Source organism: Tupaia chinensis, unplaced genomic scaffold (assembly GCF_000334495.1).
Source record: "Tupaia chinensis unplaced genomic scaffold, TupChi_1.0 Scaffold000146_1, whole genome shotgun sequence".
NCBI lineage: Eukaryota > Metazoa > Chordata > Mammalia > Scandentia > Tupaiidae > Tupaia > Tupaia belangeri.
This window is the reverse complement of record NW_006159616.1, coordinates 3097649-3117232: the sequence shown is the minus strand read 5'-3', so window position 1 is coordinate 3117232 and position 19584 is coordinate 3097649. Positions and strand designations below refer to the sequence as shown.

Genomic DNA, 19584 nt, shown 5'->3' with positions numbered 1-19584 from the left:
GAAAAAAAAAAAAAAAGCAAAATGTACAAGACATAAGAAATGGAAAATTGTTTGTTGATAACATGTATGTTGATGTGCTTGATTGAGCCAACAGACAGTGTATTTTGGATAGAAAATTCATTTTGTATACTGTAATGATGTATAGCATATTAATGTTAAAAAAAGAAAAATTAATTAATAAAAATAAATGAGAATTAAAAAAATTTAAAAAACAAAACAAACAAACAAACAAAAAAAGTCCCACATAAGTAAATGGTAACTGGAGTATGGAACTTGAAATGGAAAGAGTATTGGAATCTGAGTCACAAAATCGGTTTGAGCCCCAGCTCTGTTCACTAGTTAAATTATGTGAGCTTGATTAAGTCATCTCACTGAGATTCACTCATCTCAGCTACAAAGACAGATAAGCCAGCAACTGTAGAGTGAGGGATATTCTAAAGTAGCTGTTGAAGTGGGAGCTCTGGAGATTCTTGTCATAATCCTAACTCTGACATGTGACTTTGACCAAGTTACTTAGCTTCTTCCAAGTTCTATTTCTTTCAAAAATAGAAATGATACCATATATTTCTTAGTACTGTTGAGAGGATTAAATGAGATAAAACAGGTAAAACAATAGTAACTGGCACATAGAAAGTCTAGTAAATGGGCCAGCCAGTGGCCTGATGATTAAGGTGACTGGATCCTATAGGACTAACAGAGTGGTTCGAGTCTTGGTCTAGCAGCTTGAAAAATCATACAGGAGGCCAGCAGGTGACATGGTGGTGAAGGGTGCTGGACTCCCACATGGCTGACCATGGTTTGAGTCCTGGACCTGGCGGCTTGCTTTCTCAATTCCTTTCTCTCTCTCTTTCTCTTTCTCACTCTGTCCCTCCCTGGTCAAGTTAAAAAAATAAAGAAAATAAAATAATTCTTAAAAAAAAATCACACAGGGTAAACATATGTGAGTGCCCAAAATCCTGAAAGAAAAAATGGAGACGGGATTGTGGTCATTTCTTCCTTCTCACTTCCCTTTTCTGGCTCTCTCTGGTGAGGGCACACACCTTCCAGCAAATTAAGAGGGAAAAAAAGAGAGAGAGATATGAGTAAACAACTAAGAGAACTATATTTAAATACTTCAAGCTGTATTTGACATGCCTATGATGAAAAATTAAGAGTAATCTATATTATAATAACATAATTAAGAAAGCTAACAAAAATTAGCTTGGTAAGTAATAAGCAAAGAATCACTAAAAGCAAGAGAAATATATGTCAGCTATTCCAAAACAATGGTCAAAAGAAATTTCTCATGTACAGGGCATAAAGATTCATAAATAAGCTTTTTAGATGTATTCACACAGAAGTACTGAAACCAAGTAATTAGCAGAATAGCCACAGATACGCAAGAAGGTCTCTCCAAATGAATGACTGCTTAGCTAGAACATAACCTTAGTGCCCTCGACGGGTGGTTTTAAGGCTGTGGAAATAAGAAAATGGCCCAGTGAGAACATATCCTCAAGAAGTGATTCATAGTAATTTTTCTTACCCTTATGAGATGATAAGTTCAACAAGATTGTTATTAAGTTGGCATGTGTTGTCTGCTAGATACTACCAAGTCAGGAGACCCAATTAAATGAGTCAGCTGGAACAGAACATGAGTGGATGTCTTAGACTGCATGGACTGCTAGGACAAAATGCCATAGACTAGGAGGTTTAAACAACAGACATCTATGTCTCAATAGTTCTGGAAGCTGAGAAGCCCAAAATCAAGGTGCTGCCGGCAGATGTGGCTCATGGTAAGGACTCTCTCCCTAGTTTGTAGATGGCGGACTGCTCTGTGCTGTCATGTGGCAAGGAGAGCAGCTCTGCTGTCAACCTTCTCTGTTCCTAAAGGCACTAATCTCATCAAGAGATTATAAGTTTCTTTGAACAGTAGTCCATGTCAAAACTAAGATGAAGAAATGTTTTCTTTTTTGAAGAATTATGGGGCTAACAGGTTAGTGGTTAAGGACACTTGACTCTGACATGGCCAACCACAGTTTGAGTCCCAGCCCTGACAGCTTATTTTCTCACTTTCTCTCCCTGCCCCCACCGGTCAAATTAAAATAAGTAAATAAATAAATCCTCTTTGTCTCCCTTGCCCCACCGGTCAAATTAAAATAAGTAAATAAATAAATGAAAGTTAAATAAAAATAATTCTTTAAAAAAATTTATTATTATTATTTATTATTATCATTAAATTTGCTACAGTTCACATGTACTCACCAGAAAAGAGACAGAGGGAGAGAAAAAGAGAGAGTGGGGGAAAGGGAGACACTAAGCCACTAGGTCCAGGACTCAAACAGTACTTAGTCATGTGGGAGTCCAGTGCCTTAACCACCTCACCACCTGCTAGCTCCACAAAAGTGCTTTAAGTGGGTTGTTTGGGAATTGTTTTCTTTTTCTCAGGGAACAAGGAGTTAGTGAGAATGTTTTAGTAAGGCTACTTGGTAAAGCAGATTCCTAGAAAGCACCTAGCTCTTTATTTTTAAATAGTAGTAAACAGTGCAACAGCTGCATGACCACTCAGCAATCTTGGACAGAAATGCTGTCAGTATGAGGTAGTAGTTTTCTTCAAGCAATGGAATCTATACTGTGGACATCTGTGAGAATTGAGGATAGATACTTCTTATTCCCAAAAGGATCAAATCCCAGAGTCATCTTTCCTATTGTGATTGTGCTAGTCAATAGGAGAGAAGTAAGTGGAAGGATGAATCTTGGCCTTGCATATGGGCACGCTCAGAAATCCCACACTACCTCAGAACATAAAGACACTAGAGGTAACCAGTAGTAATATTGCTCCAAAAGCAGGCGTTGGTTTGAGTAAAGTGTTTGGAATGACTAGTACAATAATAATAATAATAATAGGCACTTCCATGCCAACTCCAAAGCTGTGTTCTAGAGGACAGGTTACTTTAGCTGTGAAGGGACAGCAAGAAGGCAGTTGTTCAAATATAACCCCCGGGTCCATGGTGACATTCTATCCTCTATTAGTAATTATGTCCCAACCTTAGGAAACCACGTTATAAAATGTGCATAATATTTTATGACTACTATGATCACATCTATCAAAATGCATTTCTATGAGATATACCCAACGAGGTATGCAGTGTTGAGAAGCTCAAAGAAATTGAAAGGGGGTGGCCAGTTATGAAAGGGTAAACCATTCTGATCAATCTTTTCTCCCCACATATTTCTGATCTTCCATCAAATAAGCTGCACATCCCTCCTTCTAGTTGCCACCTGCCACTTGGTGTTGTCCCAGACGGATTTTTCATATGTAATTCTAGGCTTTTTTTCTTTTTTTTGGTTTTCATTTACCAGAGGGTGTATGAGCTCACCAGAGAGACCTAGATGGGGGTGAGGGGAGGGGAGAGAAAGTGCCCCTCAATGGGTATGTGGTTACACTGCAATCCCTTCGCTATTTCTCCATCCTGTTGGGATTTGGGGCACATAAGGTGGAATTTAAACCGTGTAGAAAGCCATGTGGGATCCAATTCCCTGTGTCACTAGGCTGTGGGTCAACCCCAGGCTTTATTTCTGATGAGGAATAACTCTCTCTCTTGGTTTCTCTGTCTCTTTCTCTTTTCAGTCCTGTCATTCTATTCATGTTTTGCTTTTGAACTTTAAAAGTTTAAAAGTGACAACACTGCAAGTTCTGGATATGGCTTAACAAAACACAGAGTTCTCTAAAAATCTACCTTAAGCATCATTCTTTGGACCTGAGAATATGCATGCCTTCAACAACAAAGGCAACAAAGCAAGAAAAGTATAGTCTTGAGGCAGAAAAGAAATTCTATCAAGTTGGATTTTCTTTCACATAGGCATTTCCCCCCTCGTTCACAACAGATGTCTGAGGACTGTGTTCTAAGAACTGTCCTAGGCACTGGGAATTGAGCAGTGAACACAACAGAAAAAGGCCCTGCCCTTAGTTGTTTACACTCTAGAGGGGTTCTGAGATGGGAGTTTTAATTTAATTATGATTAAAATAAAAGCATGGAAATTTAAGTTCCAGTAACTCAGTGTAAAATTTTATTGAGGGCCAGCCCTGTGGCCTAGTGGTTAAGGGAGCCAGATTCCACATGGCTAGTTGACTAGTTCAAATCCTGACCCCAATGACTTGAAAAGCACATCAGGTACATATGAGTGTGTGTCCAAAATCCTGACAGAGCAGGCATAGTGGTTAAGGTACTAGACTCCCACATGGCTGACTGCATTTGAATCCTGGACTTGGAGGCTTGAGACTCACACCAGGTACGTGTGTGTGTGTGCCCAAAATCCAGAGAGGAGAATGGAGGAGAGGGGACTGCAGCATGGCCGTTCCCCCAGGGGGTGATTTCTTACTTTCTCTCTCTCGCTGTCTCTCCAGGGAGCACACGTGCCCTATGGCATAAAACCAAAATCTCTCTGTAAAAACAAACAAACAAAAACCCAAATCCCGACAGAATGGAAAACTGAAGAAGGGTTGCACTATGGACCATGCCCCAATGGGTAGGGGAGTACTTTTACCCTCTCCCCTATCTGTTTCCAGTGAATGATATGCTTTCTTGTGAGTTAAAATACAAAAACTAAAATAAAGTATATACAATCATATTTAAGCATAGATTTAGATACAGGACTTCTCTTGTCCACTCTTTTCCACTCCTCCTAAAAGTGCTAAATTCTAGTTAAAGGCTTTGCTGCCTGTAAAGGGAGTCTTGCGGGCCTCTTCAGCCATTTCTAGTTGAGCCAGTGTAAGCAGCGCATATTCCAGCGCACAGTTTACTGTCTCTTATGATCCCCTAAGTCTTGTAAGGCTTTCCTTGGCAGACCTCGGTGGAGGCAGCTCTGTGTGTATTTATGGCATTCACAGTGCAACCTGGGAGAGCCAAATCTATTACATCAATCTCTTCTGCAAGCTAAAGAAATCTTTCTTTTTAAAAGCCTACCCTTTAACACTTCATGGAAGAATTGCCATATACCATATAATTTTATTCTCTAGGATACACACAGACAATCACTGCAAAGTAACGACAGGTTTAGATGGAGGCATGCAATCCACGTCGATGACACTGGGGCAGAAAAAGGTGTAGAAACTGCTCCAGACAGTGAGAACAAATATTCTCCTAAAGCATAAAATCTCAACAATTTGGGCCAGGGTTTTTCTCTTTCTTACCTTAACACTACTGACACCCTGGCTTGGCTAAAGCTGTGTGGGGGCTACCCTGAGCACCACAGAAAGTGCAGCAGCACCCCATCATATACCCACTAGTGTGCTGTAACAACAGCGAGAGATGTCTCCACACACCACCAAACACCGGCAAAAGGGTCTGCTCAAGACGGGTCCATCGTTTAGTTAGTGTTCCATCATTTACGGACAGTAACTACCAAAAACATGTTCAAAATCTCTGTGAGTATAGAAACCCCTATTTAGGCAATTTTCTAAAGTAGTGAAACAGGAATAAGAGAATGGTTGTGAAGATTGAGTTGGCTATAACCTGGCATAAGTGTGTGCATACCCAAGATCCCAGGAGGAAAATGGAAAAGAAAGGATTATGGCATGGCTATCCCCCCAGGGCATGGTTTCTCACTTTCCCTCACTGTCTCTGTCCTCTCCACTCGCACAAGCCTTATGGGGGTGGGGTGGGGGGGACAAGGGCGGTCTGAATTACCTAACATGTCATTACTAGAAGTCCTAATACTTGCTTCTTTGTACTGTTCTTTAATATTACTTTCTCTTCTCCCTTACCTTAAATTTCATGTTTATTTCCAATATATGACTTCTATGTATGTGTACTTAGTGAATCATTTTATCTTGTATTTTACAACATTTATTTTATTATGTTTTAAGTTTCTTTTATGACAGAGAAAGAGATAGAAAAAAAGAGCAGAGAGACAAGTACCTTTAATAGGGATTCATGCTACCACTCCCCAGAACCTTCCCAACCAGTCAGAAGCACGGGTGCAAGTGCCTTGCACATAAAGGTCAACCACGGAATTACCTCAACGCCATATTGAACCCAACATCATTTGAGCAGTGCACTACCTATGTGCTATGGAGCTGACCCCAAACGTATTACATGGTGTCCAACTGTCCTGTTCTTAAGGCTGACCCAGGCCAGTATACCTAGTAACTACTTCACTAAATTTAACCGCTGTTGTGTGTGTGTCTGTGTATTCAAATCTAGTGATCAAAAAGATTATAGTATACTCTTACTGTCATACCTAGGAACATTTCAACTATTCAGTATAAAAACTGACATCTTAAAAATAAACATTCTTAGGGACCAGCAGGTGGCGTAATGGTTACGTCTTTGGACTCTCATGTAGTTGACTGCAGTTCAGTCTCAGACCCAGTGGCTTAGACTCACACCGGGCACGCATGTGTGTGTGTGTGTGTGGGTGTGTGTGTGTGTGTGTGCCTAAGATTCCAAGAGGAGAATGGAAGAGAAGGGACTGCAGCATGTCCATCTCCCCAGGGGATGATTTCTGGCTTTCTGTCTGTCTCTGTCTTTCTGGCAAGCGCACATACCCTATAGCAAAAACCTCTCAAAAAAAAAAAAAAGAAAGAAAGAAGAAAGAAAGATTCTTATATATGATTCCTTTCACACATCTGGGGGTTTTTATGAGCTTTAAACCAAAACATAAAATTACTGGAGAACAGTTATATGAACACCCTCCACATTACTGCCTAGTTTACTCTCCAAAGTACTGGTATTCATCTTTGCCAACACTTAAAATGGTTTTGACTTTTTTCAAAGAATTTTTTTTTCTTCTGTTAATGGGTTCTGGTGCTAGCCAGAGAGAGAGAGAGAGAGAGAGAGAGAGAGAGAGAGAGGAGAGGAGAAACCATTCTTCATGGATACTGGTCATACTGCAATTCCTTTCCCTCCATCTCTCCCAACTTTTGGGATTTTGAGTGCACAAAAATGGTGTGTTTCTCAAGCCACTGGGTCTGGGACTCGAAATGCATGGTCAGTTGTCAGGGATTTGGCTGCCTTAGCCACCAGGCCATGGAGCTGGTCCTTTTTTTTTTTTTTTCCTTCAAGTTAGTAGGGGTGAGTTATATAGACTTGTGGTTTATCTGTAATTTCCCTAAGAAAGAATAATAATGTGCATCTTTTCTTAAAAGCTTGTCTGCAAGTAGGCTCTGTGGCGTGGTGGATGAGGCAGCCAAATTCAACATGGCCGATTACAGGGTTCAAGTCCTAGACTTGGTGGCTTGAGAAACATTCTATGCATGTGTGTGCATGTTCCAAAATCCCAAAAGGAGGGATAGATGGAGAACAGATGGTGCTGTAATCATTTCCCAATAGGGGGTTACTTTCTCCTCTTGTTCTCTCTGTAGCAAGCACAGGTGCCCACCAGCAAGAAAAAATTAAAAAATAAAAAGTTATAACTAACAAATTTTCATTCCTATATTGTCAACTTTTTAATTAGGTTTTTTGTTAAGAATTAGTCATTTAATTTTATTTATTATTATTATATTATTTTGAATGGAGAAATATAGAGAGTAAAAGAAAAAATGACAAACTCCACCAGGTCCAGGACTCAAACAGCTGTCAACCATATGGAAGTCCAGCACATCAACCACCTTAACCACCATGCCACTTGCTAACCCCATAACTGGGCTGTTTTTGTACTTACTGATTTGTTTCTTTGTCCTCTCTAATTCTAGATCCTAATATTTTTAATTATATGGACTCCAAATAGATTATCCCAGGTCATGACCTTATATTTTTATTTATTTCGGGTATCTTGTGCTATATAAAAGCTCTTACTTTCACTCCCTGGGGAAGATGGCCACACAGCAGTATCTTCTCCTCCACTGTCTTCCTGGGATTTTGGGCATACACATACATGCACCCAGAATATTTTTCAAGCCACCAGATCTAGAACTCAAACCACACACTTGGCCATGTGGGGTGCAGGGGCTTAACTTCCACGTCACTTGCTGGACCACGACTGTAAATTATTTTTTATTTAACATTATTTAATTATTATTACTTTTCAGTTTGATCAGAGACAGAGAGAGGGAAGGTGAGAAAGCAAGCCAAGGTCTGGGACTCAAACCATGGTCAGCCATGTGAGAGTTCAGTGCCCCTAACCACCATGCCAACTGCCAGCCCCATGACTGCAAATTTTAAGTCAAATTCAATTCTGGCTTCCTTTAACGGATTGTTGATTTCCCATCTTGCTGAATAAATACTTTCCTCCTCAAAGTTCATGAAGACAGGCTCTTTGTCTTTCTTTCCAAAAGTTCAGCTTTTCATATTTAGATTTTCTTTTCCTTTATTTTTCTTTTAGATTTTTGCCATAAGGAATGTGCACTCATTGGAGAAGACAGATAGGGAAAGTGAGAAATCAATCCCCAAGAGGGATGGCCATGACACAATCCTTTTTCCTCTATTCTCTTTTCAGGATTCTGGGCATGTACACACACATGCCCGGTGTGATTTTTCAAGCTGCTGGGTTCAGGGCTTGAACCATGGTCAACCATGTAGGAATCCAGTACCTCAACAACCATACCACCTGCTTGCCCCTTGATTTTAATTATTACTGAGACTGACATTTGTATTTGATTTGTATGAGAAACCTACGACTCTACTCCCATTGCCACTATTTTATTTCAGGCTCTCTATACTTCAAAAGTAAATCAGTTATCGTATTAAGAAGTCAGGACAATGGTTATTTATTTATTTATAATTGTCAGAGAACAAATGTCCTCAAGCACCCCTCAACAGAGCATGGCCATGCCATAATCCTCCTTCCTCCATTTCTTGATCCTATCAGGACTTTGGGCATGCAAACACAGTCATCCAATGTGGTTTTTAGACACTGGGGCTGGGGCTTGAACCACAGTCAGCTATGGGGGCTCCAACTCCCTTAACCACTGTACTATGGTGCTGACACAGGACTATGGTCACCTTTAAGGAAGAGTGGAGAGTATTGCTACATCTTATCCCTGGCTGTAAGAAGTATTCACTTTGCTAATACCCACCGCACTGTACACTATGATTTGTATGCTTTTTCTGAATGCATGTCACAGTGGTGTGCTGAAGCTGGATTCTGTTGAATCCAGAATTTAGCCAATTGTTAAATAGGAATTTTTTAAGGCAGTTATCTAACTGCCAGTAGCTTAAAAGCCCTGAAGAAAGTATTTACATCAATAAACTTGGGAAACAAAACAAATTTTTGAGGAAATCTTCACTCCAATAGCATGTATATCTACTACCCTACAATAAAAATGTATAAAGAGTTAGAAATATATACTCTTTAGTATAGAACATTGGGGGAATTTATGCTAAAGAAATAAAAGCACCAGAATGCAAGGACAAATATACAGAGGTTTATTGCAACACTGTGGCTGCAAAGACAAAACCTAAACAAAACTTAAAAACAACACGAGATAATGGCTATGTCGCTGAACTCCCATGTAGTCAACTGTGGTTCGAGTCCTGGACCCGGGGGCTTAAACTCACGCCCAAGATCACGTGTGCGTGTGTGCCCAAGATCCCGAGAGGAAAATGGAGGAGAAGGGATTGCGATGTGGCCATCCCCCCTGGGGGGTGACTTCTCGCTTTCTGTCTCTCTGTCTCTGTCTTTCCAGTGAGTGCACACGCCCTATGGCATAAAAACCTCTCCAAAAAAAGTAAATAAATAACCACAAGAGAGAGACAGAAGGAAAGAGAAGAAAAAGACTGGATAAATTATGGTATGTACATATTATGAATATTTCTATAATATTTCATAATATATTATAGAAACCAGGGACTGGCAGGTGGCATGGTGGCAAAAGAGGCTGGACTCTCATGTGGATGACTGTGGTTCTAGTCTCGGACCTGGCAGCTTGACTTCTCACTTTCTCTCTCTCTTTTTCTCTGTCTTCCTCTGGTTAAATTAAAACAAATGATAATAATAATAATAATAAATAAAGTTAAATAAATAATTATTTAAAAAAAGAAAAAAAAAGAAATACTATACAAAATTTAAAAAGAATGAGTAAAATATATCTGGAAAGGCCCTGAGGGATCTCAAAACATTTATCAAGTGAAAAATAAAAAGCAAACTCCAAAACATTTATGCAATTTAATTAAAGCAAAACAAAAACTCTCTTTATATATACACATAGGGTCACTGGGAAAGTCATGATATATTTTTCTCTCTTTTTTTAATAATTATTTTATTTAACTTTATTTAATGTATAATTTATTCTAACTTGACCATAGAGGGACAGAGAGAGAGAAAGAGGGAAAGTGAAAGCAAGGCGCCAAGTCCGAGACTCAAACCGTGGTTGGTCATGTAGGGTCCAGTGCCCTAACCATCATGCCACCCTCCGGCCCCCATGATGCATTTCTCTATGTTTGGCAATGCAAAAATGCACTATGACTTTTCCCAATATGTATGTTTTCATATGATTTTATGAATATAGAGAAAACGGGAAGGTTATATCACAACCATTCATAGTGAGTGTCTAAAAGGGAAGAGAACAGTAACTGGCTAGGGCTACATATAAAGAGTGTTAACTTAATCTGCATATCGCTATATTGTTTCACTTGTTCAAATGGCTGTTACTTTGTAATTTAAAATAAACCAATAAATTTTTAAAAAGTCAAGTAAGTAGTTGTCTATATATTCTTACCATTCTAATCTTTGTACTGATTGCCAGGCCTTTTCAAAGGTTTCTTTTTTTAAAGAGATTTTTTGCTATAGGGAGTATGCATTCACCAGAGAAAGAGAGAAAGAGAGACAAGAGACAGAAAGCAAGAAATCACCTGCCCAGGGGGATGACCATGCTGCAATCCTTCCTCTTCCACTCTCTTGGGATTTTGGGCACGTAAGCACACACACCCAGTGTGAGTCTGGGCCTCAAACTGTGGTCAGCCATGTTGGAGTCCAGTGCCTTAACCACACCACCTGCTAGCCTCCCTAGGTCATTTTCATCAAAGTCCCTCCTCAATTAAAATACATGAACAAGCCTTCACTGGTTATAGAATAAAATCCAAAACTAATAAAGTGTAGTAAAGTGTGGTCTGTGGGTTGTTGGAAAAGTCATGATGCATTTTTGCACAGAAAAACTGAGGCTTAAAAAGACTAGTAACTATTGTAAGGTTATGAATTTACCAAGGGACAGAGAAAAATTCTAAAGCCCAACTTTTTCAGAGAATTATTTCTTTAATTTTATTATTATTATTTTTAATTTGACCAGAGAGAGACAGAGAGAGAGAGAGAGAAACATGGAAAGTGAGAAAGTAAGCCACCAAGTTCAGGACTTGAACCACAGTTAGCCATGTGGGAATCCAGCACTTTAACTACCACACCACACCACAGGCCAACCCCTAAAGTTTGATTTTAAAATTTAAATTGTATTTTTATTTTATTCTTTTTTAACAGCTCCATCAGTGTATACATTTACAGCATTGAAAAAGAATTTTCCCAGCATGAATACCCTGTATGTTAGTACAGTAAAAGAAATTACCATAAATTGTAAACCTAGAACTCCTAGAACTTTGAGATTCCAAGTCAGTGTTTGTAACCATTATGCCCTGCTATTGCTTAAGACTTGAACATGGGACCAGCAGATGGCGTAATGTTTACATCGCTAGACTCCCATGTAGTTGATTGTTGTTCCAGTCACCGAACTGGAAGCTTAAACTCACAACGGGCGCGTGTGCATACGTGCTCAAAATCCCTAGAAAAGAATGGAGGAGAAGGATTTCAGTGTGGCTTTCCCTCCTGGGGTGTGATTTCTTGCTTTCTGTCTCTGTCTCTCCAGCGAGCACATGAACCTTATAGCAAAAATCTCTCTTAAAAAAAAAAAAAATTGAACATGCCTGGAATATGTACTTTCTACTCTATACTTCCCCATCACCCCAGGTCCAATTCAACTCTATACGAGTTATTCTTTCACCAACGATCTTTCTTTCTTTCTTCAAGTTATTTTTTGGTCTAACCCACTCATTCAGGCACTAAAATACTGCTACATCACAAAATACCTTGTCAGTAATATCTTTATAAAGACAGAATACATAACTTCTTCAAGTCCCAACAGACTCACCTATCTTTGACACAGGTACTCAAAACTATTGGTAGAATGACAGAATACTGCATTTTCCTAGTTTGTTTCTAAGAAGTAAGGTGCGATGAAAATAAGTTGTGATAATTAAGAAAAAAACAGAATGTCAAAGGACACATACTTCTGACAAGTACCTTAGTAACAGGAACAGGAAGAGAAAACAGAGATGATACACGGGAGTGTTACAGACAGAAAAGGACAACGGATATTCATCAGAAGTCTCTGGGCTCCCATTCTGACTTGTCCCAGATTTGATAAACTAGGGAGATTAAATGCTGTGGACGATGTCAAGAGAAAGAAATATAACAGCTTTTAAGAGACGAATTGATCAGTTTTGAACTCTCTGACCACAAGATAAGTATCCTTTCATTTTCACAGAGGCTAGAATTAGAACCAATGTGGTTTTCAATTTCAAAGTTAATTAAATGTGAAAGTAAGCATTTTGCTTTCTTTCCTTTTTTTAAGTTTTTTTCTTTCCTAAATTACTTTATTTAACTTTATTGTTTTTTATTTGTTTGTTTGTTTTTAATTTGACCACAGAGGAACAGAATGAGAGAGATGGACAGTGAGAAAGTAAGCTGGCAGGTCCGGGTCTTGAACTGTGGTTGGCCATGGGGGAAGTCAGCACCCTTAACCACCATGCCACCTACTGGTCCTCCCATTTTTTTAGGTTTTTGCCATAGGTTGCGTGCACTCACTAGAGAGAGATAGAGAGAAGGAAAGTGAGAAATAACCCCCAACAGGGGGAAGGGGGCACGGTGGCCATAATGTAACCCATTCTCCTCTATTTTCCTTTTGGAATTTTGCCCTGGGATTTTGGGCACACAAGCACACACCCCCAAGCATGATTTTCAAGCCACCAGGTCTAGGACTCAAACCATGGTCAGCCATGTGGGAATCCAGCACTTTAACCACCATGCTACCTGTTGGCCACAAGCATTTACTTTCTTTCTTTCTCTTCTTTCTTTCTTTTTTTGAGAGATTTTTTGCTATAGTGCATGTACATTCACCAGAGACACAGAGACAGGAAGTGAGAAATTAACCCCCAAGGGGCGACGTCCACTGAAATCCCTTTTCCTCTATTCTCCTCTCAGGATTCTGGGCATGTACGCACATGCACCTGGTGTGAATTTCAAGCCTCCGGGTCCAGGACTTGAACTGTGGTCGGCCATGTGGGAGTCCAATGACGTAACTGCTACGCCATCTGCTCGTCCCATTTGCTTTATTTCTAAGAAGACATCAGGAAAAATAGGTTGCCCCTGACAATCATTCCAATTACTAATATAAATTGTACTTGCTGTTCCTCGTGTTGGACTAGACCATCAAATGCTCATTTCAGCCTAGTCTCCATGTCTCCTCCAGAGGCGAATACACACTTCAATAAAAGCAGATTCTCTTCATCTAATGATGATACTCTAGTAATTAAGTGCTAAAAATACATTCTCCCCTTTGTGGTCCCCAATCACACTTCAGGGAAGGGTGTATAGTGAGGGGAGAGTATACCTCTTGGAGAGCTCTGGTTTTACTCCTTCCTCTCTTCTTACCGTTACTAGACACCGACACATATTTGCGTAAGCCACAGAGAAACTGGGTTCGTCAATAGCCTTCTCAAAGACCAGGTCGATGACTCCTTTCAGCCGCTCCTCTGTGTCAACAGTGAGTCCTGACACTTGCTTCATCAGTTGGTTGAACATCTGTGGTGTCAACTTATTTAAGATACTTCGAACTTTTCTAAAAAGTTCCTAGAAGGGCCATAAAAAAGAAAAGAGTATTATAATAATTTTAGCAATACGGTGCTTCCTGTAAGGATTTGTTTTGTTTTGTTAATGTTACTACAGGGGGAATATGTTTGCCACAGAGAGACAAAGAGAGAGAGATGGAAAGTGAGAAAGTGGCCCCCACAGGGGATGGTCACATGGCAATCCTATCTCCTCTATTTCTTCTTCCTTCCATAATTCTGGGCATGCATACACATGCATCCTGCATGTTTTTCAAGTTGCTGGTTCCAGGACTCAAACTGTGCATGTGGGATCCAGCCACACCAACCACCACACTACTGGTTGGCCCATGATTAATTTTAAAAAATTGTTTTTCTAAGTTCAACTTTTCAAATTCTTTTAAAAAAAAAAAGTGAACTAGTCACTGAAATAATTAAATACATTAAGTTTTAACAAAAGTCAAAAATTATACCACTTAAGGGACCAGCAGTTAGCATAATGGCTAGGTCGCTGAACTCCCATGTAGTTGACCGTGGTTCGAGTCCTGGACCTGGTGGCTTAAAACTCACACTGGGTGCGTGTGCGTGCATGCCCAAGATCCCGAGAGGAGAATGGAGGAAAAGGGACTGCGGCGTGGCCATCCCCCCTAGGGGGTGATTTCTTGCTTTCTGTCTCTCTGGTGAGCACACGCACCCCATGGCAAAAACCTCTCCAAAAAAAAGAAAAAAATTATACCACTTAAAAATTTTTTTTAGTTAGGTTTTTCACATACAGTGTGTATGCTTGCCAGAGAGAGACAGTAAGGGGAAGTGAGAAATCACCTCCCAGGGGGATGACTATGTGGTGACCTCTTCTCCATTCTCATGCTGGGATTTTGGGCATGCATGCACATGAACCCAGTGTGATTTTCAAGCCACCAGTCTTGGACTAAAACCACAGTCAGTTATGTGGGAGTCCAGTACCTTAACTACAATGCCACCTGCTGGCCCTTATACCATATTTAACTACTGATGAGAATTCTAGGAACTCTACACATTGCTAGGTGGTGGGAACATCACCAGGTACATTTCTAAGGGCAATCTGACAACATGTACCCAAAGCTTTAAACCTGTGGAAGTAACCTCTGGGTTAGTAATTATACTTTTGAGATAGTGGTACATATTTAGGGATAGGTAAAAAATATTTTAGCCACAATAAATTTTACTATAACCCTGTGTAAAAAGTAACTTTGATGTATACATGTAGGAGTTTGTCTAAATTATGATATAATATAAATTATGGTATATAATACTAGACAGAAGTCTTTTGAAAAGACGTTGTAGAGACTCTAATAGAAACAGAAAGCACTTTCTTCAGCTAGAAAAAGGGCACCTGCAACCCTCTTAATGTTGAGACAATGTTTTCTCTCCAGAGTAGGAATGATGCCTAAACATCAGTTCTCCCCAGTCCCCCTCAGTGTCACACTACATGTCTTAACCAGCACAACAAAGGGGGAAAAAAGAAAAAGAAAAAGAAAAAGAAATAAAATGGGTATGGGTTGGAATGGAAGAAATAAAGCTTTCTGTGCACAGATAATCGTCTACACAAAAGAATGGAAGCAATCGGCAAAAAGAAGTACTAGAATGAAAAAGTGACTTAGGCAATTTAGAATACAATATCAAAATGCAAACATCAACTGTATTGGTACATACTAGCAATTAATAACTCGCAATTATATATTTTAAAGTACCACTTACACAAGCACAGACACTGTGAAACAGCTACAAATCTAACAAAATAACCATAGGAGCTATGTGATAAAAAATTACATAGCACTGATAAAAGAAGATAAAAAGGACCCAAATAAATGGAGATATGTATCACATGCATCTACTAGAAGATCATTATTATTAAGATGTCAATTATAATGGCATTTATATAATGTTCTGGAGAAGTAATCATTACAGAAACAGATTTAACGCCATCCAAAACAAATCCTAGTAAGAGTTTTTCTTTTGTTTTACTCTTGGCAGAAATCAAGAAGCTAATTTTTTTTTTTTTGAGAGAGGGATTTTTGCTATAGGGAGCGTGTACTTGCCAAAGAGACAGAAAGCGAGAAATCACCCTCAGTGGGGGGTGGGGGGGAAGACATGCTGTAATCCCTTCTTCACCAAGCCCCTCTCAGGATTTTGGGCACACATGTACACACGCTCAGCCTAAGTTTTAAGCTGCTGGGTCCAGGACTTGAAACATGGTCGACTACATGGGAGTCCAGTGATGTAACCATTACGCCATCTTCTGGGCCCTCAAGAAGCTAATTCTACAATTTTTATGGAAAGACAACAAAACTAGAAAAAGCCAAAAAATTTTGAACAATGGGGCTGGTAGGTGGAGTGGTGGTTAGGGCGGCTGGACTCCCACATGGCTGACAGTGATTAGAGTCCTAGACCTGGCAGCTTGCTTTCTCAATTTCCTTCTCTTTCTCTGATCAACTTCAATAAAATAAAATACAATGATGACGATGAGTAAGATTAAATAATTATTTTTAAAAATTTTTGAATAGCCCAGGAGACTCACAACCTGATTTCAACACTTTTTATATAAAGTTAGTATATAAAGACATTGTGGTTTTGGCTAAAGTATAGACTCTTCCTAGACTCTCCATTCTAGCTCAACGGAACAGAATGGAGAGTCTAGAAAGAGATGCACACAGGGTTGAACTGATTTTCAACACAGATGCAGCAAAGGAAATTCAATGGTGAAAAATAATCTTTTCAAGAAATGATGCTGGGACAATTAGTTCTCTATAAAGAAAAAGAATGAACCTTGGGAACCAGCAGTTAGCGTAATGGCTATGTCACTGGACTCCCATGTAGTCGACCGCGGTTTGCGTCCCAGATCCGGTGGCTTAAAACTCACGCCGGGCGCGTGTGCGTGCGTGCCCAAGATCCCGACAGGAGAATGGAGGAGAAGGGATTGCGGCGTGACCATCCCCCCTGGGGGATGATTCCTCACTTTCTATCTCTCTTTCTCTCTCTGTCTGGTGAGCGCACGCGCCCTATAGCAAAAACCTCTCCAAAAATAAAATGAACGAACCTTGATTCTTACCTTGAATCTTTTGCAAAATAAGTAAATGGAAAAAAGAAAAAAAAATGGAACTAAAACTGAATCAAAGAACTAAATATAAAGCCTAAAACTGTAAATCTCTAGAAGAAAATGTAGGAGAAAATCTTTGTGCTCTTAGATTATACAAAGAATTCTTAGGTATGCTAGTAAAAGCACAACTCATGAATGAAAAAAAAATTAACTGATTATCATCAAAATGAAAATCTCCTGTGAAAGATAATTAAGAGAACAAATGACAAATCACATTTGGGGAGGAAATTTTTGCTAAACATACATTTGATAAAGGACTTGTAACCAGAATGTATAAAGTAAAGAACAAAACAAAAAAAAACTACATACATAACAACAGAAAAACCAACTTACCATAAATGTAGGAATATGAATAAATCTCAAATGGAATTTCAGTAAGTGAAAGAAGCCACAGTCAAAATGATTCCACTTACGTGATATTCTGAAGTCAGTATTTTAAAGTCAGAGAATGGATCAGTGCTAGAGGTGGCCATGAGCAGAGAGAACTAGTACCATGCAGTCTAAGGGAATTTCTGGTGGGAGGTGAGGAAAATGTTCTATGTCTTGACTGTGGTAGATATCACATGACTATGCATTTATCAACAGCTATAGAATTATACATAAAACGGTAAATTTTACTAAATATAAATTCTCAATTAAAAAAATGAGGTTGCAAAAATCCAAGAAACCATGCTGTATTACCTAAAAAAGTTTATTAAATGTTTTTGCTTTTAAGATTTTTGCCTTAGGGTACACACGCTCACTGAAGAAAGACAGAGAGGGAAACTGAGAAATTGTCTCCCAGAGGGGATGGCCATGCTGCAATCCTTTCTCATACATGCTAGTCTCAGGATTCTGGGTATACCTGCACACACACTTGGCATGACTGCTCAGACCACTGGGTCTAGGACTCACACCATGCAATTGGCTGTGTGGGATTCAGTACATTAACCACCATCCACGTGGTGGCCCACTTATTTTTTTAAGAGAGATTTTTGCTATAAGGGGGTGTGTGTTCATCAGACACAGACAGGGAGAAAGAAAACAAGAAATCACTCCCTAGGGCGATGGCCACACCGCAATCCCTTCTCCATTTTCCTCTAGGGATCTGAGACCCTCTCATGCACACACGCCCAGCATGATTTTTTTTTTTTTTTGAGAGGTTTTTGCTACAGGGCGCTTGCACTCGCCAGACAGACAGAGAGAGAGACATAGAGACAGAATGCGAGAAATCACCCCCCAGGGGGGATGGTCATGCTGCAATCCCTTCTCCTCCATTCTCCTCTCGGGATCTTGGGCACGCACGCACACGCGCCTGGCGTGAGTTTTAAGCCACCGGGTCCGGAACGTGAACCGTGGTCGACTACGTGGGAGTCCAGTGACATAGCCATTACGCTAACTGCTGGTTCCCAGCTCAGCATGAGTTTTAAAGCTGCTGGGTCTGGGACTCAAACTGCAGATGAGAACGCTGGAGACCAACGACGTAACCATATACCATCTGCTGGTAGTGGTGACCTGCTTATTAAATATTTTGTTTGATTCTTTTAAGAATTTAGGGGCTGGTAGGTGGCATGGTGGTTAAGGCTGCTGGACTTCCACACAGCTGACTGTGGTTCAAGTCCCGAACCTGGCAGCTTGCTTTCTCACTTTCCTTCTCTTCTCACTAGTCAACTTCAAAAAAATAAAATTAAGATTCCTCATGGCTCCTGCAAACTAGTCATTTCAGGGGACAGAAGAAATGAAGACTTTCTACTGATAATTCAGCCTCTAGCAAACAAAGCTAGCATGGTAGGGAGCCCCTCTGGCCTTCTATCTCTGTCTCTGTGTCTCTGTCTTTGTCTCTCTCTGCTTCTGTCTTCTCATTTTTTGGTAATTTTTCCTTTTTACAATTTTTTTAAAGGTAAAATTTTTCTATTTTTTTAATTTTGTTGTTGCGTTTTTTTTTTTAAAGAAAAACAATAATTACTTTTTTCATTTTTTTGTCCTTTTTTTCTCTTTCTTTGTTGTTTCTCTCTTTTTCATTTTCTTTTTTCTTCTCTCTCCATTCTTCAATATCCATTTTAATGTGTTTCTAGATGGATCTAAGGGCACTGAAGCTAAACATCCAAATACTATTAGCGTTAACATATTCCTCAGTATCTACCGAATCTGCTGCACCAGTGATCACAACAGAACGACAAAGAGATTCCAGATCACCTCCTTCTGCTTGCTCCTGAACACTCGGATTGAACTTCAAGAATTAGAAAGAAACACACCATCTATCAGATGACAAGAAATCACCGCAGAACCACAAGAAATATGAGAAAGCAAGAGAATACCTCTCTTCCAAGGGAAAAAAGTAACTCCTCTTCATCCATAAGCAGTTCAATGCAAATCATGGAAATGTCTGATAAAGAATTTAGAGTATTCATAATGGCGAAGCTGACTGAGATGGAAGAGGAGAGAGACAATGAACTCCTAAAGAGAAAGGAGAAAGAAGTTGCTTTCTCACTTTCCTTCTCTTCTCATTAGTCATCCAGGAGGTGAGGAAATTCTTGCAAGATCTAAAAGAGGAATTACACACTTTACAAAAATCTCCCTTGAAAGTATTAAAAGCAGATTAGATCATACAGAAAATAGAATCTCAGACATCGAAGAGAAAATTGCTGGCCTAGAAAAATCCACCACGAAGACTGAGAAAAT

The 19584-nt window shown here is 39.6% G+C and overlaps 1 protein-coding gene across 11 annotated transcripts in view; it reads right to left on the bottom strand.

Moving 5' to 3' along the window:
• The window catches only part of EIF4G3 (eukaryotic translation initiation factor 4 gamma 3), a 418798-nt gene that overhangs the window by 80376 nt on the left and 318838 nt on the right, over positions 1–19584 (bottom strand). For all 11 annotated transcript variants that reach the window (XM_027770593.1, XM_027770592.1, XM_027770595.1 and 8 more), the window contains one exon: positions 13615–13812. In XM_027770593.1, coding sequence (XP_027626394.1) covers positions 13615–13812 — 198 coding nt within the window. The remainder of the gene's footprint in view (positions 1–13614; positions 13813–19584) is intronic.